Raw genomic sequence first — 16723 nt, 5'->3', positions numbered from 1 at the left:
CGTACTGACAGCTGACTGAATATTTGCAGGATCCTGGCATTGCGCCCACGATCTTGATTGCGGGTGCCATGATTTACAGGCTGCCAAAAAAAAAAAGATGCAAAAAGATGTGCATTTATTATTATTTTTTTAAAGGTGAACTTATTTGCAGGGCCACAAAATCTACACTTTCATACATATCGCTGACCTTTGGGTCATATTATAAATTTCAGGGTACTAATAATGTACAATTGACAATTCTAAATGTTCCCTATATAACACTTTTACTTATTTACTTTTAGACTTCAGGTTAAAGCAGTATTAGCCCCAAAAGCCAACTATTATTATATTGCAGTTTACCAATTCTTAGCTTAGGTTTACACTAATGCGGTGCTGGAAACCCTGCATTCTGTGTGCATTTCCTGCACCGCATTCAAATCGCACTCCCCTTGCGATGTGCAGCAGGTGTCAGTGCAATATTAATGACACCTCAAATGCAGGTCACAAACGCAATGCGTTTGCCTACACCGGATTGCAGCAGATCACATGGTACAAAAGTACCATGCAATCCGTTTGCAGTCCGGTACCAAAATTGGTGCATGCACGTCTTTGGAGCGAGGTGGTGCGATTTGAACCTATTCAAAATGAATGGGTTTAAATCACACCACACTGAATTGCATGTGAATTGAAAAGGAATGCGATGCGGTTCCTGTGTGATTCACATGCGGGTAATAGTGTGAACCGAGGCTGAGATGTGATGGTTGTATTAGTTTGCTTTTTAATCCTTTCTTTCTTCTAATCAAGTCTTGTTTTTCACAAGCTGAAGCGCTCCAGCAGAATGTACCTGTTAACATGGATAAGACAAACCACTTAATACTGGCAGGGGTGATTACAATGATCAGCTTTTATTTATTCATGCAAAACCTTTATCCCAAAAGGAAAAAGAAATGTGTGTTGTAACTGCTTATTAATGTTTTACTAAACCCACAACAGTAAAATCAGTCTGTATATGCTGTAAAGCATGCTTGTTATACTCAGTGTGGAACCTCAGGGGTTAATCTTCTGCATTGTATAGAAAGGCTGTTTGAACCTATCTTCTCCGATCCTCCCCTTCTTTTACTGTCCCCAAACCATCTCCTGGTGCTACAGAGCCTTGGAGGCACGCCGCACATGCTCAGTTTGGTGTGTATTGCTAGAGAGGTTTGTTTTTTTAGGAGGGTGCATGTGATCAGCACAGGGCCAATCAGCACTGTCTAACCAGAGGGTCAGGGCATCATGCAGTCTCATAGGACAGTCAGAGGAGAATGACAACCCCTCCTACAAGCTTTAACCAGTGCTCAGCCAGACACTAATAGAAGTCACAAGACTGCTGTATACTGCTGATGAGAAAAGGTATTTAGCAGTTTATATTAACGAAAACTATTGCACTTCCATGTTCTGCGTACCGTGGGGGATCAGATATAGTGTATGCAGGCTCCTGAGTTTAGTAAGTGTAAGCTGGAGTTTGGCTTAAATTTTTTAGTGTATCATTTAGCCCCCCCCCCCCCAGACTGATAATGCTGCTGTCTGCCTTGCCTCCTATGCTCATTCCTTCAGCTTAATGTCTCACTAATACAGGAGGTGTGTTACTGGACAAATCACCAGGTGAGAACAGAGGGGAAAAAAACGAAGAAATGAAAACTAATGCAGCCAATGATTGGTAAGCTGCAATGTATTACATTTTTGGTTTTGGACTTAATACCGCTTTAACTTTAAGGTCAGTGCAGTTATATACCACGAGGAATGATGACATAAGCAAGGACTGACTGTGCAAGAATTTTTTACAGATACTGGTGGACTGTTTAGCGTGCTAAAAGGTGTGTGATCCATCAACCGCCATTTTATTTGCTTCATTTCTCAAATTTTAACATGTATAAGCACAACTTGACTTCACCAAGAAAAAACATACCCATTGCACGATGTTGTTATGGGCATATTCACTGGTCATAAAACTATAGCAATAAATGTGACTTATTGTGACATCCAGTCAGCAGCATTTCTCCCTGGGCGGTGTTGATGTTATGGAGCCAATGAGTGTACTTATGCCAACATATTAAAGCATGGAAATTCATATTTAGTGGGTAATAGAATTTTGCTGTGAGCCATGTTCTGCATTACAAAGTTATGTCCCACGGCCTGGATCCTTTGTGATTGTGCCATATTGAATTTAATGCTCGTGACTTTTGTTGGCAGTGTGTTATTCATCCTTCTCATTATATTATGTTCCTTAAGGCCCAACTATAAGAAAGGTAGAAATCCTCTCTTGCAGTGGGGCTGCCCCTAGTTTAGGTCTATGGGGCAGGAAAAGCAATTTTACTTGCCAGATCCCTTGGCAAACACCGCTCAACTATGCTCTGGCGTTGGACTGTTCGTCAATGTCCACACATCCAGTGCAGGTCTATGGACCTTGTAGGTAGAGGTCTTGACGACATCAGGTGCGTCTGATAAAGGAGACAAGGCTGCAGGGACTGGTCTTGCATCAGAGAGAATCGGGGTAAAACTGCTTTTCCCAGTCCCCTAGATGTAAAAGGACTTGTAGTGCAGGGGCAGCCCCATCGCAAAGGACCATTTTTACTTTTCCCAAAGTTCAGCTTTAAAGAGAGTTTTCTGTTAATCCATAAATACATCTCATAAATACATTTCACTTTTCAACCTCTACAGCTTTTTGAGCGAAATTGTTAATTTAAGGGTATGTTCCCACCATTTGCATTTGACTGCACTGTGCTTTCTCAACACGAAGACAAGGACATTTGCCTTGTTTTTCTTTGGAGTTTTTTTTCCACCACTGCATTGCAGTGGCGTGCGGCGAACAAAATGTACATAATGCACTTGTCTTTTTTTTTTTCAGCACAGCATTTTGCGACACAAACTAACTTATCACAACACTACTACAGTAAAGAGAATGAAATGTTACTTGTGACGTTTCAATAAAGTTCCAACAAAAAATAAAATAAAACACTGCAATGCAACGGGATTGCTGCTCCACATCTTCTTCCCAGCTCACCAGCAGTCATGCATTGAGTGTGGCTTGTTATTATGGACAGGTCCCTAAAGAGCCATGAAAGAAATACAAAGGGAGAGGGCGCACCAGCCTAGTGCTTTATCTCTTAAACCATTTATTCAAATCAAAATAGCAGATATGAATCTACTCACAGATGTCCAGACTAGCAAAGCATCTCAAATCATAGTAACCGATGCGTCCACTCCACTTGCTCCAAGAGGCTTGAGGGGACATCACTCAAGATCCTAGTGGCTTGCGCATTTTGGGAACTGTGCCCTCTTCCTCAGAGCCAAGGGCACTGCCCTCTAAACACATAAGACAATAGGATCTTGAGTGATGTCCTCTCAAGCCTCTGGAGCAAGTGGAGTGGACACATTGGTTACTATGATTTGAGATGCGTTGCTGGTCTGGACGTCTGTGAGTAGATTCATATACGCTTTATTGATTTGAATAAATGGTTTAAGAGATAATACACTAGGCCAGTGCGCCCTCTCCCTTTGTATTTTTTCAGGGCTCATTAGGGACCTGTCCATACCAACAAGCCACACTGAATGTATGACTGCTGGTGAGCTGGGAGGAAGATGTGGAGCAGCAATCCCGTCGCATTGCAGTGTTTTATTTTATTTTTTGTTAGAACGTTATTGAAATGTCTCCGTTTTGCTTTTTTTTTCAGTTGCCTTTGTGACATGCCCAGTCCAGAGAGGGCCGCAAGGCGTGGTGAACTTACATCTCCCAGTTCATAACGGTTTGGTCATCAGACCACCCCACTCGGGGTGTTATTTTTCATTTCCCTAATGGGCCCTGCCAAGTGTTAGCATTCCTTCTGTATGTGGATGGGCACAGTTATATCTTCTCTGCTTTCATCTTATGCCCCGTACACACGATCGAACTTTCTGACAACAATACCGTGGATTTTTGTTCGAAGGTTGTTGGCTCCAACTTGTCTTGCATACACACGGTCACACAAATGTTGGCCAACAATTATGAACGTGGGAACGTGGTGACGTACGACGAGCCGAGAATATGGAAGTTCAATAGCCAGTGCGGCTCCTTCTGCTTGATTCCGAGCATGCGTGAACTTTTGTGGGGCGGACTTGTGTACACATGATTGGAAATTCCGACAACAAAGTTTTTTTGGCGCAAAATTTGAGAACCTGCTAGCAAACATTTGTTGGCGGAAAGTCAGACAGCAAATGTCCGATGGAGCATACACACAGTCGGACTTTCCAACAACAAGCTCACATCCAACATTTCCCGTCGGAAAATCCGACCGTGTGTACGCGGCATTAGAGAATATCTTTCTCCTACATGCCAGTAATAAAACTGTATGCTTGTATGAAGTGCAGTAAAATAGTACTTAGAGCCCATTCACACCTGAGCGTTTTGTAGATTGAAGCTACAAAACGCTTGAGGGGAAAAAATCCATTACTCTCTATGGAGATGGTTCACATCTCCACTCCAAGTCGCCTGAAGCCCTACGCCTGAAGCTCAAACAAGTTCTGGACCCTTTTTTATTGCACGAATCGGGCAGATTTGGGCGTTTTTGGAGCAGGAAGCAGATAACAAAATCTAACAACATAGCAACAAATGATGAAACAGATGATCATTTTTCCTATTGGCTAATAGAAAAAATGCCAAAGCTCAAAAACGCCGGACAGCGCTGCATGGAAACGCGCAAATATGCACGAAAAAACGCGTGACAAAACGCCGGAAGAAACGCTCAAAAACGCTACGCTCAGGTGTGAATGCAGCCTAAAGGTAAGTAGCAGTAACATAATTGGATGCCAATACATTGCTGTGCCGAAAGTGCTGAATGTGAGCCTTCAACAACCACTAAAATTATATTTAGAGGTCTAAGTAAACATCACTCAACTTCTTTGCAAAATCTGAAAATGGGCTCCACACAAGGAAAGCAGAGTATCTTATAAGTATGGTAACTACATCCCTAGAACATGAAAAATGAAGCTTGCTATGTCCAAGGGTCATTGGTAGCTTTTGCAAACACAGGAATCCTATGCAGAGGCCCCTGTGAGACCAGGATAACAGATATGTCCCTACATCTAACCTCAAGCATGCTGCAGTGAGATCCCTAGTTTGTAATCAAATTTTAAGATTCACCCTTGTGTATACATTGCGATCACTGAGGAATTAACTGCCTTCGCTGCATGTAGGAGCCTAGTATGCTTTAATTTAAAGCATGAGCTGAAATCAGCGAAGCTGAACCAAATCCTTGGAACTGGAAGAGAGCACAACTGTTGTCATTGAAAGAATGCCAAGCTTGCACTACACTCTTTGAGGTACATTGCAACTAATTGTTTTGTGAGAAATCAATTTTGTTTCCCATCATGAAATAGTGCATTAAGCAAAAATGCAAGCTTAGATTCCTGCCTAAAGGTGTATGTTTCCTGTGGTTACTTTGGCTGCTAATTTGTGTTCTGTTGGGTGGGTGCCAGTAGTGTCTCAACAGCTAATATTTAATATTCAGGAGAGTTGGATGTTTGCTCAGAAGGAGTACAGTATCTTTATTTTCATTGGGAAGGCACTGGTGACATTTCATTTTTTTATCTACTTTATTGTGTTGCTACTTCATAAAGTGGCTTTGACATCAGTAAATTTCTGCTACAGCTCTCTATATAAAAGACACGGAGTCTGTGCTAAATGTTTCGAGTCAGACATTAAATTTTGCATTGAAACATACTTAAAGAGGACCTTCAGTAATTTTTTTCAACTTTCCATCTATTAAATCTTCTGCCCTTGGTGTTTGAACTTTGGATAGTAAAACATTTTTTTTCTGCCAGTAAATACCTTATACAACCCACTTCCTGTTTCTTGTCTGGTAAAATGCCTAGGCTTATGACATCATACACAGCTCTCTCCATCACTCTCGTCAGAGTTTGCCAGGTTGGGAGGAGGGATGAGTCATAAGAGGGCCAATGAAAACTGCAGGTCTGCAGAGCTAGAGGTGTGCCTATGTATGTCTGTATAAATCCAGGAAGTAAACAGGCAGGAGCTTCAGCTGCCCACAGTTGAAATGGCTGCAGCCAGACTTAGTGGGGGGGAGATTTCTGCAGCATATTTGGAAAGTACAGAATCACAGCATATATAAAATAATATGCAAAGTGGTTGGAGGGAAGCTTCAGAATGGGAAAGATGTTTTTATTACAAATTATGTGAGCAGACTGCAGTCAGTAGATACAGTCATTGTTTTAACAACTTCAGCCCCAGAAGGATTTACCCCTTTCCTGACCAAGCCCTTTTTTTTTCGATTCGGCACTGCCTCACTGTCAACTGACAATTGCGCAGTTGTGTGACGTTGTACCCTAACAAAATTAACTTCCTTTTTCCCCACAAATAGAGCTTTCTTTTGGCGGTATTTGATCACCTCTGCGGTTTTTATTTTTTGCACTATAAACAAAAAAAGAGCGAACATTTTGAAAAAATTTTTGAAAAAAAAGCAATATTTTTTACTTTTTGCTATTATAAATATCCCCAAAAAATATCTAAAAAACAAATTTTTTCCTCAGTTTAGGCCGATATGTATTCTATATATTTTTGGTAAAAAAAAATTTGCATATTGATTGGTTTGCGCAAAAGTTATCGCATCATTGCAGTGGACAGATTGGACACTTTTGACATTATTTTAGGGACCATTGGCATTTATACAGTGATCAGTGCTATAAAAACGCACTGATTACTGTGTAAATGTCACTGGCAGGGAAGTGGTTAAACACTAGGGGGTGATAAAGGGGTTAAGTGTGTTTCCTGGACGTGTTCTAACTGTAGGGGGGGATGGGCTCACTAGAACATGACAGAGATCACTCCTCCCGATCACTGGGAGCAGTAGATCCCTGTCATGTTGCTAGGCAGAACAGGGAAATGCCTTGTTTACATAGGAATCTCCCCGTTCTGCCTCTCTGTGTCATGATCGCGGGCCACCGGCAGACATCGAGTCCGTGGGACCCGCGGGCCCGTGGCGGCGCACCAGCTAGTCGCCAATGACGCAGCGACGTACGGGTACGTTGTTTTGTGCACCTGTGCCACTTTGCCAACGTATATCAACGTGAGCTGGTCGGCAAGTGGTTAATCGCTTTTATTGCCGGTATACATATCCTGTAAATGGCCCTGAATCTGAGCCTCTGAAAATTCAGGTCAGTGTGTTCCCTGGTTCCAGTACCACCCTATTTGAGCTCCCTGGAGATGCACCAACTTATATTTAAAGCGGCGCTCCACCAAAAAGTGGAAGCTCCGCTTGTCTGCCTCCCCCCTTACCCTCCGCCTCCACATTTGGCACCTTTCGGGGGGGCAGGTACCTGGTTTTGACAGGTACCCGCTCCCACTTTAACTGAGTTTGCCATGGCGTATTAGAATAGGATTGGATTAGACCTCCTGCCAAGTAGTTTTTTGCAGCCTGTCTCCCAGCTGGGGCAGTTCACCTTGGTGGTTATTGTTATCCAGACAGAAAGTAATGGGAAATCCAAAATATTACATCCTATACCAGAACAAAAGTTGACTCAATACCTGTTCCATAGACAACTGTAAAACTGAAAGGAAATTTGCCTCATTTTGTAGAGCTATTTTCTCACCTCCAGCTGTGTTTCTGGGAAAGGAATAAAGGGGCAAAGACAGCAAAAACAATAATAATACAATGACAATGGTTTTATCTTTTCCCAACTGTATCCAAAACAAATAAAGAGCAGCTTGGGATATACTGTATACCATAGACTGGCCCTTTAAATGGGCGTTTTTGAATGTTTGTGTATTGCTGTAGTTTGCACATTATTTTATTTTATTTTTTTTGTTTGTTTGTTTTTTACTTCCCCTAAAGCAGAGACTGCGGGGGAATTGGAACATATTCTCCAGTTTCTGTAAAATACACAATAAGATTTGTGTGTATTACTTTTCATCATCCATTGTGTGAGTCACCCCAAGGTCATAGAAAGCCAGTTAGTTAATGCCCAGTGTATCTTTTTAAAGGCCAACTGTATTTGCCAGTCTGTTGCTGCAGAAACATTTTGGGATGCAAGTCTCTGTAGAAGCAGCCAATTAAATATGTTAATCATGCTGGATGTTCCCTTTCCTGGTGGCAGTATGGCCAAAACTGGATCCTCTGTGGACTTCACACTTCTGTCTATACAAACACAGACAGGAAATTCAAAATACCAAATTAAGTCACACAGGGACAGTGAGAAAACATCCTTCAGCATAAAGAATGTTGATTAGGAAAATACAGTGGTAGAAATCCAGTTGGAGTACATTACTACGAGTTATTAGTTTTTACTGAATCTCATACGTTCGAAATAGTGTTGAGAATAATGTATTTGTTGCCCTACTCTGAGCTTTTTTACAAGCAATTAGAAAATAAACATGAATAATATTATTAGCTACTATGAATAACAGAAAGAAAAGAGCAATTAGGCAACAAGTGAAAGCAGTATGATACCGCTATATAGCAAGCACTGAAGCTTAGGTAAATTGACAAAGTTCATCTGATTTACCTTTTTATCTGAGTTTTCTCTAACCCACTGCATACGTATTCCAGAGAAGACCTCACAGGGTCACTGGAAGTGTACTTCCAGAAGACTCTGCTATGACTTCCTGTCCAGAAGTGCTGTGACTTCCTGTTTCTGTTTTTCTAAAAACAGCAAGAAGCCTGTAGTGGATGTTTTTGAGATTTCCTGGACTAAATTATTATTATTATTATACACGATTTATATAGCGCCAACAGTTTACGCAGCGCTTTACAATGTAGAGGGGGGACAGCACAAATACAGTACAGCTCAATACAGAAGGGACAGGAGGGCCCTGCTAGTAGAACTTACATTCTAAAGGGAGGTGGTGGTGGTACAAAAGGTAATAGATGCGGGGGAAGGATTTGATGGGGGTGACTTGGGGACAGTTGTTAGGTGGGTGTGGGATAGGCTTCCCTAAATAAGTGTGTTTTCAGGGATCTCCTAAATGTGGACAGGTTAGGGACTGATCGGATATACCAGGGCAGGGTGTTCCAGAGGATAGGAGAGGCTCTGGAGAAGTCCTGAAGGCGAGCATGAGAGGGGGTGACAAGGGAGCTAGAGAGCAGGAGGTCCTGGGAGGAGCGGGGGCGGGATTAGGGCGATATCTGCAGATGAGTTTGGTGATGTTGTGGATGGCCTTGTATGTTATGGTTAGCATTTTTAATTTTATACGGTGGGGTAGGGGAAGCCAGTGAAGGGATTGGCAGAGAGGAGCAGCAGTCACGGATCGATTAGTGAGATGTATTAGTCTAGCAGCAGCATTCATAATAGACTGAAGGGGGAAAGCCTGTGTAAGGGTAGGTCATTAAGAAGAGAGTTACAGTAGTCAAGGCTAGAAATAACCAAGGAGTGAATAAGTTGCTTTGTGGTGTCATTGGTCAGGGGGAATTCTGGAGATGTTGCGGAGGTTAAGGCGGCAGGATTTAGCCAGTGATTGGATGTGGGGGCTGAAGGGGAAGTCAAAATCAAGGATTACACCCTAAATGGACTAAATGTGCTCCTCCTCATAGGTGCACATGACAGCCTGTGCGCAGTGCCTTTAAAATGCAAATAATGTGGGTATAATTGATAACCTCAGCCCCACGTCCCACTCATACTCATGACAAACATTATTGTGAGTAATTTATTATGTTTCATTGTAATCATGTATATTTTGATGTATGTGACACCTATTTAGTGCTGTTTGAACTTGCAAGTTATATCTGTTATATTATTTTTATCTTTTATACCCCTTGAACCCCTAAAGAAGCTTAACTGCAAAACGCATTGGGATCTTGGACCTCTCCACACTGTTATCTCTATTTAGATATCATTGGATTAACGTAATATACTCGCTGTGCTATATGTAGGGGAAGGCGCATGCGGTTGTTAAATTATATTTGCAAAGGTTCATCCAATTCGTATTTTATCTTTTTGGATTACATACCCATTCTATCAAAAGGACTTTGGAATAAAAATTTAATTTTATATTTGTCTTTGTGTGTTTTTTCCTGAGGGTTAACAGTGCCGTTAAAGTCCCACATATTAATTTTCCTTCTTTGCTACTACTGTATGCAGTGCCTTCCTACCATCTCCCACCTACTGTAATGCCGGGTACACACGAGAGGACTTTCTGGCAGACTTGGTCCGGCGGACCGGACTCCGTCGGATAATTCGATCGTGTGTGGGCTCCAGCTGACTTTTTTTTCCCAAAAGTTTGACGGACCTAGAAATGAAACATGTTTCAAATCTTTCCGATGGACTCGAGTCCGGTTGAAAAATCCGCTCGTCTGTATGCTAGTCCGACGGACAAAAACCGACACTAGGGCAGCTATTGGCTACTGGCTATCAACTTCCTTATTTTAGTCCGGTCGTACGTCATCACGTACGAATCCGTCGGACTTTGGTGTGATCGTGTGTAGGCAAGTCCGTTCATTCAGAAAGTCCGTTGGAAGTCCGTCGAATGTCCGTCGGATAGTCCGGTCGAAAACTCTGCTTGTGTGTACACGGCATTACTCTCAGAACCTATGGGTCCTTTTGAATTTTAAAGCTGTTAAAAGTGTTTAAGGACATTCTCCCTTACAGATTAATAAAGGATTCAGATTCGGAATTTAATTTAAGACAAATTATATACATGGTTTAACTGTAAGAATTAAGATGGCAGTTGCCCTTGGGTGATGTGCTGTCTGGGTTGGGTATATTGTAGACCCCTATGCGGGCCGATGTGATGTGTGATCTTGGTATCTCTCCTTCCCTGCTGTGTTTTGAGAAACGCTCTGCCAACCCCACTTTGGCTCCTGAAAAAGTGGAGTATGTCCAGGAAGCGATTCGAACCATTTATTACCGTTATCTAAAATCGGTGAAAGGATGTGGTAGTTGAACAATGTAAAATATTTACAGGGTTTGCACTAGTTGTGTTTGGACAGATTTTATGAGCAAAAATAAATGTTTTTTTTTTTTATGAAAGATTTGACTCCTGCGCCTATGGTACAAATGAGAATTAAATGTAAAATATGTGATGAGCTGCAGCCTCTATCAATAAATTTACCCTAAGGTAAATCTAGAAAAAAGGGGAAGGATAGATATGGCGCTGCTCTTATTAAGAGGTAATTTGCAACCTCTAAATACTTGAGGGCTGTATATACCACAGGTGCATATAGTGCAAAAAGTGCAAAAAATAAGAAATGTAAAGGATATCCTACTGTGTAAACTTCCTGATCGCTTATTTATAATGCATACTGTTAGAAGCTATGTGCATTCAAACAAAAATAAAATGAGAAATAAAAATGAAAAAACAAATAGAAAAGCGCAAACTTTTCCTGTGTGAAATCCACAATCCTGTGCAAAATCTGCAATTCAAAGTAACGTTTCTGTGCCAAAAAAATACAACATATATGACTGGTATATAGTATTGCTTTGAAACTGGGCTCAGAAACATGCATATACCGTCCTTAAACCCTGGTGTATAAAAAAAGTCCAATAATAAAGTGACAATGTGCTCCTTCAAATTGTTCTGTGCTTCTTAGAAAACAGTGCCCCATAAGAAACGCACTCACCGCTATTATTCACCCCACAAGGAGGTATTTCACTTTCACAGTATGAGCCACTGTGCAGCCTGTGGAGTAGGAAAACTTCCTGTCCTGTATCCTCCAAGTGCCTCCTTGTCTGTGATGTAAGTGGTCTACTTCTTGTTTACCTCTTAAATGTTGTCCACATGTAGAGAGGAAAGAAACTCCATAGTGTGATACCGTACAAATTTCCAAATATTTATTAGTAATACTGATGGGTACTCACAGTTAACAAAAAATCATTGAAGCAAAAAATGTTTAAAATCAGGAAGCCGTGGCAATCTGTGATCCACGGCTCGAAACTGGAGGTGATGCAATAACGCTGTTAGTCCCGCCCTATGCGTTTCACCACTGGGACGTCATCTGGATACAATTTTGTACTTATTTGTACATTTGCTTTAAAGAGGATTGTTAAAAATAAAAATAGTTACATTTTATGGTGAAGTTGAGAGTTGTGCTTCTAAAATCCCACCAGGTTAGTTGTGTTTTTTTACTGATGTGATCTATTTGGAATGCACCTTGAAACTTTCATTGCTGGCAACAGGAAGTTGAATCATATCAATGGCAACTCATTCTGCAAAATATATTACATTTAGTATCACTGTGCCAAGGATTATAAAACGTGTATTAGACACCCCTGCTGCTAAACCAAAAACATGCCTGTATAACACAACCTGAAATAAACTGTGATTAAATATGGGCGCTAGGTATCTTCAAAAAACTACCTTAACCCCTTCATGCTGGCGTAATGCAAATATGTGGCCTTGGGCTTGAAGGGATTATACCAGGCAGATGTATGCAGCTGCGCGCATCACCCCAGTACCATTTTTTAGTGCCGACCGTCGGCTTTCTTGTAATGACAACCCCCCCCCCCGGCTGCCTTCTGCTGGCTCACCTGGGCTCTCCTGTCCCACCAGGAGGCCCGAACGATCAGCCAGCACGTCCGCCGGCTGGCTAGAGACCCAAACGTAGCTGGAATTGGCTTTGATCGGGTCTCCATTCTAGTGACCCGGAAGTGATGTCTTGACCTCACTTCCAGTTTAATGAAGACTTAAAGGCGCCAAATTTAAAAAAAAAAAAATCAGTATTTAAAACTGCCAAACTTGGCAGTTTGAATGCTTTTAATTGCAATGGGGGAATTTGGGGTTTTATAGCCCCCCGATCCCTCAATCATTGCCTATTACTGTCTCAAGGGATGTTTACATTCCTTGCGACAGCAAGAAAAGTGATGAGAAAAAAAAGAAATAAAATTTAAAGGGACAGTTTAAAAATAAATAAATAAGAAAAAATAAAATTAAAGCGTCCCATCCCTCCGTGCTCGCACGCAGAAGCGAACACACGCGTAAGTCGCGCCCTGAAAATGTAAACAGTGTTCAAACCACATGTGAGGTATTGCTGGGATCGTTAGAGCGAGAGCAATAATTCTAGCACAGGACCTCCTCTGTAGCTCTAAACAGGTAACCTGTAGACATTTTTAAAGCGTCGCCTATGGAGATTTTTAAGTATTGTAGTTTGTTGCTATTCCACGAGTGTGTGCAATTTTATAGCATGACATGTCAGGTATCTATTTACTCGGCTTATCATCATCTTTCACATTATCCAAATAAAATTGGGCTAACTGTACTGTTTTTTGTTTCTTTTTAATTCATGAATATGTATTTCTTAAAAAAAAATTGCATTTGAAAGACCGCTGCGCAAATACAGTGTGAGATAAAATATTGCAACGCTATTTTATTCTCTAGGGTCTCTACTAAAAATATATATATTTATAATGTTTGGCAGTTCTAAGTAATTTTCTATCAAAAAATACAGATTTTAACTTGTAAGCAACATGTGTCAGAAAAAGGCTTGGGCATATAGGTGGTTTAAATATGTACCTTCTCCTCTAATGACAAAACACAAAAATTCACCTTCCGTGCAAATGAATGATGATAACAATATCACATATATACTAACTTAAAATAACAACCAATGTCCATAAACCATTTATCCATGGAAAAGTCCACTGTGGTGCTCAGTGATAAGAATCCATTTCCCAACTGTGCTCTATTCATGCATTAAATAGTGCGTTATAACTTGTGTCTTTGTGATCCTCTCCACCTCTTATCACACTAACACTCACCAGACCTCTAGACCCAATGTTTGTGGGTCAGCTCGCACTCAAACAGGCACTGTACACAGGCAGACCCCCGGATTCTCTCTCCTCTCCTACTATCCTTGGCTCCAGTGTTATATTTCGAAAAAGACATCAAACACACTCCTCATAGTGTGACCTCGTTTTAATTATAAAAATGCTTAAAATACACAGCACAGTGGTGTAGTGGGTAGCAATCTCGTCTAGCAGTAAACCACGGCACAACCTGCCTGGAGTTCGCATGTTCTCCCTGTGCCTGCGTGTGTTTCCTCCGGGTACTCCGGTTTCCTCCCACACTCCAAAGACATGCTGGTAGGTTAATTGGCCTCTGTCTAAAATTATAGTATATGAATGTGAGTTAGGGACCTTAGATTGTAAGCTCCTTGAGGGTAGGGACCGATGTGAATGTACAATGTATATGTAAAGCGCTGGGTAAATTGACGGCGCTGTATAAGTACCTGGAATAATATTAATGATAAAAGTAAAACTCACAATGTCCTACCCAAGGTCCGGCTTGCATGAATAGAGCACAGTTGGGAAATGGATTCTTATCACTGAGCACCACAGTAGACTTTTCCATGGATAAATGATTTATGGACATTGGTTGTTATTTTAAAGAGGAACTGCAGTCTGCTCACATAATTTGTAATAAAAACATCTTTGCCATTCTGAAGCTTCCCTCCAACCACTTTGCATATTATTTTATATATACTGTGATTCTGTACTTGCCAAATATGCTGCAGGATACTCCCTCCACTAAGTCTGGCTGCAACCATTTTAACTGTTGGCAGCTGAAGCTTGCTGCCTGTTCACTTCCTGGATTTACACAGACCTACAGGAGGCACACCTCCAGCCCTGCAACTCTCATTGGCCCTCTTATGACTCAACCCTCCTCCCTTCCTGGCAAACTCTGACGAGAGTGAGAGAGGGAGCTGTGCATGATGTCATAAGCCTAGGCTTTTTACCAGACAAGAAAAAGGAAGTGGGCTGTATAAGGTATTTACTGGCAGAAAAAAAAATGTTTTACTATCCAAAGTTAAAACAACAACAAGGGCAGAAGATTTAATAGATGGAAAGATGAAAAAATGACTAAAGGTCCGCTTTAAGATTGAATATATGTGATATTGTTATTATCATTCATTTGCATGGAAGGTGAATTTTTGAATTTTGTCATTAGTGGAGAAGGTACATATTTAACATTTTTTTGAGGATACCTAGCGCCCCTATTTAATCACTGCCCTGGGAGTGGAGACACAGGGGTGCATATTTAAATCACTCTGTATATCTTATGCTTTTAAATATTGTTTTTCAGCTCTTTATAAACTATATAACATGTACACCGTACATATATATTATTTCACTTATTCACTATATTTCTGTATATGTTGTCTGTTCAATTGTTATCTATTCTAGAAGGCCTGTACCACCACAAAGACAGCCTCCCCTGAAGAAGCCCGATCTATGGGCGAAACATGTCGAGATTTGTTATCATGCTGTCCTGTTTAACATCTTAATAATAGTACTGTACATGGCTGTGTCCTCTGTTTTTATGTACATATTTTCTGTTTTGCTTCTCAAAACTAGAAATAAACTATTTTTTACTGAATATATCTGTTGATATTTTAGCACCTTCAAAAATCCCCACCCCATTTTCCTATTGCCCCTATTTAATCACCGTTCATTCTGCAAAATATTGCTCTATCCCACCAAACTCAAAGTAAATCTTATTTTCAAAATCTAAAAGGAAAACAGTAGGTGGAATAAGTCTTCCGCTAAAATGTTGGGCACTTAAGATGTACAGTAAAAGTGATCTGTTAACCTTCACATTTCTAGGGAGGTGGTTTATCTTTAATCAGCTTTGATCAGCCAGAACAGTGAGGGGTTGTCATTGATGGTTTGCTGTTGGTTGCTGAACTTGGAAGTTGGATACTATAGTTTTCCGGGAAAGATTGTGGCTTGCGGCTTGTTTTCCAGCTGCTTCTCTTGCATGTTCTCTGGTTTTAGTTGCATCTGAAAGCCTCATTAGAGATTATCACCATTAACATCTGAAACACACTTTTACAAACTCACTTTTTTCTTATAAAGGAAAGCTTTATTAAACATACAAAGGGCGCACACAGAGATCACAAAAATTGTTAGGAAGCTTTTTACTTTTTTGAAGGGTTTACTGACATTTTTAAGTGTAAATGAGCCTTAAATGTTAATATCAATGCAACGTGTTCTATCTTTTTTTTTTTTTGTATGTGGGGATGCTAATCTCTCCTTTTATGTATGTGTGTGTTTTTTTATTTTTTTATTTTGCATGACCGTAAAGAAAAGTAACCGATAGGACTTAAATCTCTGGCTAATAACTTCCTTTCATTGCAAATAACCTTATGAATGCAAGTGTTTCTAAAAAGGGGACGCATGTTTCTCATTGATATTGGCTTGTTTTACTTGTTAATTTATTGCAGGAAAGTAACATGGTTGGAAGGAAAACACATTAATGTTCTGTTGTTCTCAGGGCTAAGGACGCCTCTGCATCGTTCAAGGTATGCGAAGGCCCTCAGGAAATGATTGCACCACTGGAACAGTGCACAAACTGGCTGCAAGCCTACTTCTGCAAGCCCTGGCTGACAGAGCAGCTCCCCATCCCTCCTTTCCACCATCCTGTCTTCCAAAAAGGTATATGTAACTCTACAGGCTGATGTTTGATGCTGTTGTCTTGATTAAGTAATGCTTGCTTAACATTCCATTCTGGCAGCACCAGCCTGGTCAGTCTTAAATATGTACTGCAAACCAGTGCTCAGTGTGATGTAGTTTCAAGGGGTTTCGGTAATCAACATCTCCTCCAAAGACTTGTATTAGTTTTGGCACGAGTTGTAATAATTCTTGGCTTGAAGTGCTGAAACAAAGCGGTTCAACTTTTGACTTAAGATGGCAAAAAAAAAAAAAAAAGTTTGAAAATAGGCAGATCTGATTGAAGGAATTAAGTCACTAATTCTATTCTGCATTTATTTTTTTTCTCTCTTGC

The 16723-nt window shown here is 40.8% G+C and overlaps 1 protein-coding gene across 6 annotated transcripts in view; it reads left to right on the top strand.

Annotated features, from left to right (window-relative positions):
* MGMT (O-6-methylguanine-DNA methyltransferase) overlaps nt 1-16723 on the top strand; it is a 728754-nt gene that overhangs the window by 490398 nt on the left and 221633 nt on the right. For all 6 annotated transcript variants that reach the window (XM_073595727.1, XM_073595728.1, XM_073595731.1 and 3 more), the window contains one exon: nt 16214-16374. In XM_073595727.1, coding sequence (XP_073451828.1) covers nt 16214-16374 — 161 coding nt within the window. The remainder of the gene's footprint in view (nt 1-16213; nt 16375-16723) is intronic.

This window comes from Aquarana catesbeiana, linkage group LG08, assembly GCF_042186555.1.
Source record: "Aquarana catesbeiana isolate 2022-GZ linkage group LG08, ASM4218655v1, whole genome shotgun sequence".
NCBI lineage: Eukaryota > Metazoa > Chordata > Amphibia > Anura > Ranidae > Aquarana > Aquarana catesbeiana.
Note: the sequence above shows the minus strand (reverse complement) of the source record. Positions and strands in the feature narration are given on the sequence as shown.